At 50.6% G+C, this 2000-nt stretch overlaps 1 protein-coding gene across 1 annotated transcript; it reads left to right on the top strand.

Moving 5' to 3' along the window:
- The first annotated feature begins 335 nt into the window (after nucleotides 1-335).
- On the top strand, nucleotides 336-1336 carry LOC123168362 (brassinosteroid-responsive RING protein 1). Its single transcript, XM_044586231.1, has one exon. It carries the CDS (start codon nucleotides 555-557, stop codon nucleotides 1032-1034), a length of 480 nt encoding a protein of 159 aa, XP_044442166.1. The 5' UTR covers nucleotides 336-554; the 3' UTR covers nucleotides 1035-1336.
- The last annotated feature ends 664 nt before the right edge of the window (nucleotides 1337-2000 follow it).

Genomic DNA, 2000 nt, shown 5'->3' with positions numbered 1-2000 from the left:
GTAGATCAGGCGGATAATTTTATTTGTTTTCTAGGATTAACGTGGAGCCTCGATTGGTGCCTCCAATTAGTAAATATAAGATTCCCGCAAAAAAATATTAGTATTATTAGGGGATGAAGAGATAAGTGTCCATTTTACGTTAAATGGGGAACATTCGGCCAAAGGAGGAGTAAGGGCCGAGTCGGGCCGGTAGCCGCGCCTTTCCGTCCGTGAGTTTGCCAACAAGACTCACCCCACCACCCAACTAATCATTAACCAGGCATTAATCTCGATCATCGACTCACAACCTTCATAATTAAGCACGCGGCCGGTACAGTTAGCCTGTGTCTGTCGACCGCAGTACATCTCCGTCGCCATCATGCAGCTCACAAATCTCTTCTCCTTTCTCTGTCCAGCTTTAGCTCTCCTTATAATGGCCGGCCGGAGATAGCTTTGTGTGCCATGCGAGGCCACTCCTCTTTCTCTAGTTCTGCTCCATTGGGCTGCTGGCTGCAAGATTCCCAAGGAATTCTTCATCTTCTTATTCTTCACCGACGATCGAGACCAGCTAGGTAATGGGATTCCCGTCGCCGGTGTTCTCGGAGTCAGAGGTGCCCAGGTTGCTGCTCAACCTCGTCTTCCTGCTCGCCCGCCTCCGCCGCCTCTCCTCCTGGCTGCTCTGCCTCATCGGCGCCGGCGTCCACGACGACCGCAGCTTTGACCACCCCACTACTCCCGGCATCACCAACGACCACCATCATCACCAGGGTCAGTACGATGATTCTGAAGACCGCTGCCTCGAGGAGCTGGTGAAGCATTCCCCGGCCATGCGCTTCGACGCGTTCTCCGGCGCCGGAGACGAAGCTCTGCTGCTGCCGGAGGGGTGCGCGGTGTGCCTCGGCGACTTCCACTGCGCCGCGTGTGTGCGCCGGCCACGCGGGTGTCGGCATGTCTTCCACCGTGCCTGCCTCGACCGCTGGGCCGCCCACGGCCACAGCACCTGCCCGCTCTGCCGGGCACCCTTCCTCCTGCCGCTGCCGCTCCCGGCGTCGTGATTCCCGCGCCCGTGGGGTGTTGTTTGCATAATCCGGCGACTGCAGCAGCTGACTTCTGAGAAGAGTGTTCCGGATTTGTGGCTTTCAGTTGAGTTTTTGTGGAAACAAACCCAATCCCATGGCGGTGAGCTGTCCAATTATTTTCTGATCGGCCCCTCCTTTGAAGAGATCATCACAATAACAAATCTACTGACTGAAATCCCTTGGTCAAATTAATTTCAAGCTTCAGTTAATTTGGATTTCGCTCAAATAAAATCGGTACAACAACAACAACAACAACAGAAGAAGAAGAAGAAGAAGAAGAAGAAGAAGAAGAAGAAGAAGAAGAAGAAGAAGAAGTGGATACATGTACAACAGTAAGTAGATTATATGAAGTAGATAGAGAGATGGATCTCAATATATGTAGAGGCACTTTTTCTTATAAAGGGTGGATTCTATTAACTAAAAATGAAGAATTAAGAGGATACAAACACAATGAACACACAGCCGGCCTATTCATAGTTAGGATGCACATAACCAACACTAACACATATAAGAAAGCACACGTCGACAAATAGCAAAGACATAAAAGACCAAAGCTTTATCTAAGCGAGAAAAAAGAAAATGATCCCAAAGCAACTACCACTAGTAGAAAAAGGGTCATCTGTCCCGGTTGGTAAGGGCCTTTTGTCCCGGTTGTTGAACCGGGACTAAAGGGTCGTTACTAATGCCCTAGCCCTTTAGTCCCGGTTCTTACACGAACCGGGACAGATGGGCCTCCACGTGGCCGCTGCGGCCAGCCCAGGCAGGAGGGCCTTGGTCCCGGTTGGTGACACCAACCGGGACCAAAAGGCATCCATGCGTCAACATTTCAGTGGCTGGGGTTTTTGTTATTTTTTAAAAAGGGGGAGGGTTTAGGGGGTAATTTAGGGTGTGTAAGCTAGCTAACAGAGAGAACTGTCCTCTCTTATTTCCGTGCTTGATTTA

The sequence above is a fragment of the Triticum aestivum genome, chromosome 7D (assembly GCF_018294505.1).
Source record: "Triticum aestivum cultivar Chinese Spring chromosome 7D, IWGSC CS RefSeq v2.1, whole genome shotgun sequence".
NCBI lineage: Eukaryota > Viridiplantae > Streptophyta > Magnoliopsida > Poales > Poaceae > Triticum > Triticum aestivum.
This window is presented reverse-complemented; position numbering and strand designations above follow the sequence as displayed.

What these genes read in the sequence shown, in the direction of transcription:
- LOC123168362 (XM_044586231.1), top strand. Translation starts at nt 555, where the DNA reads ATGGGATTCCCGTCGCCGGTGTTCTCGGAGTCAGAGGTGCCCAGGTTG.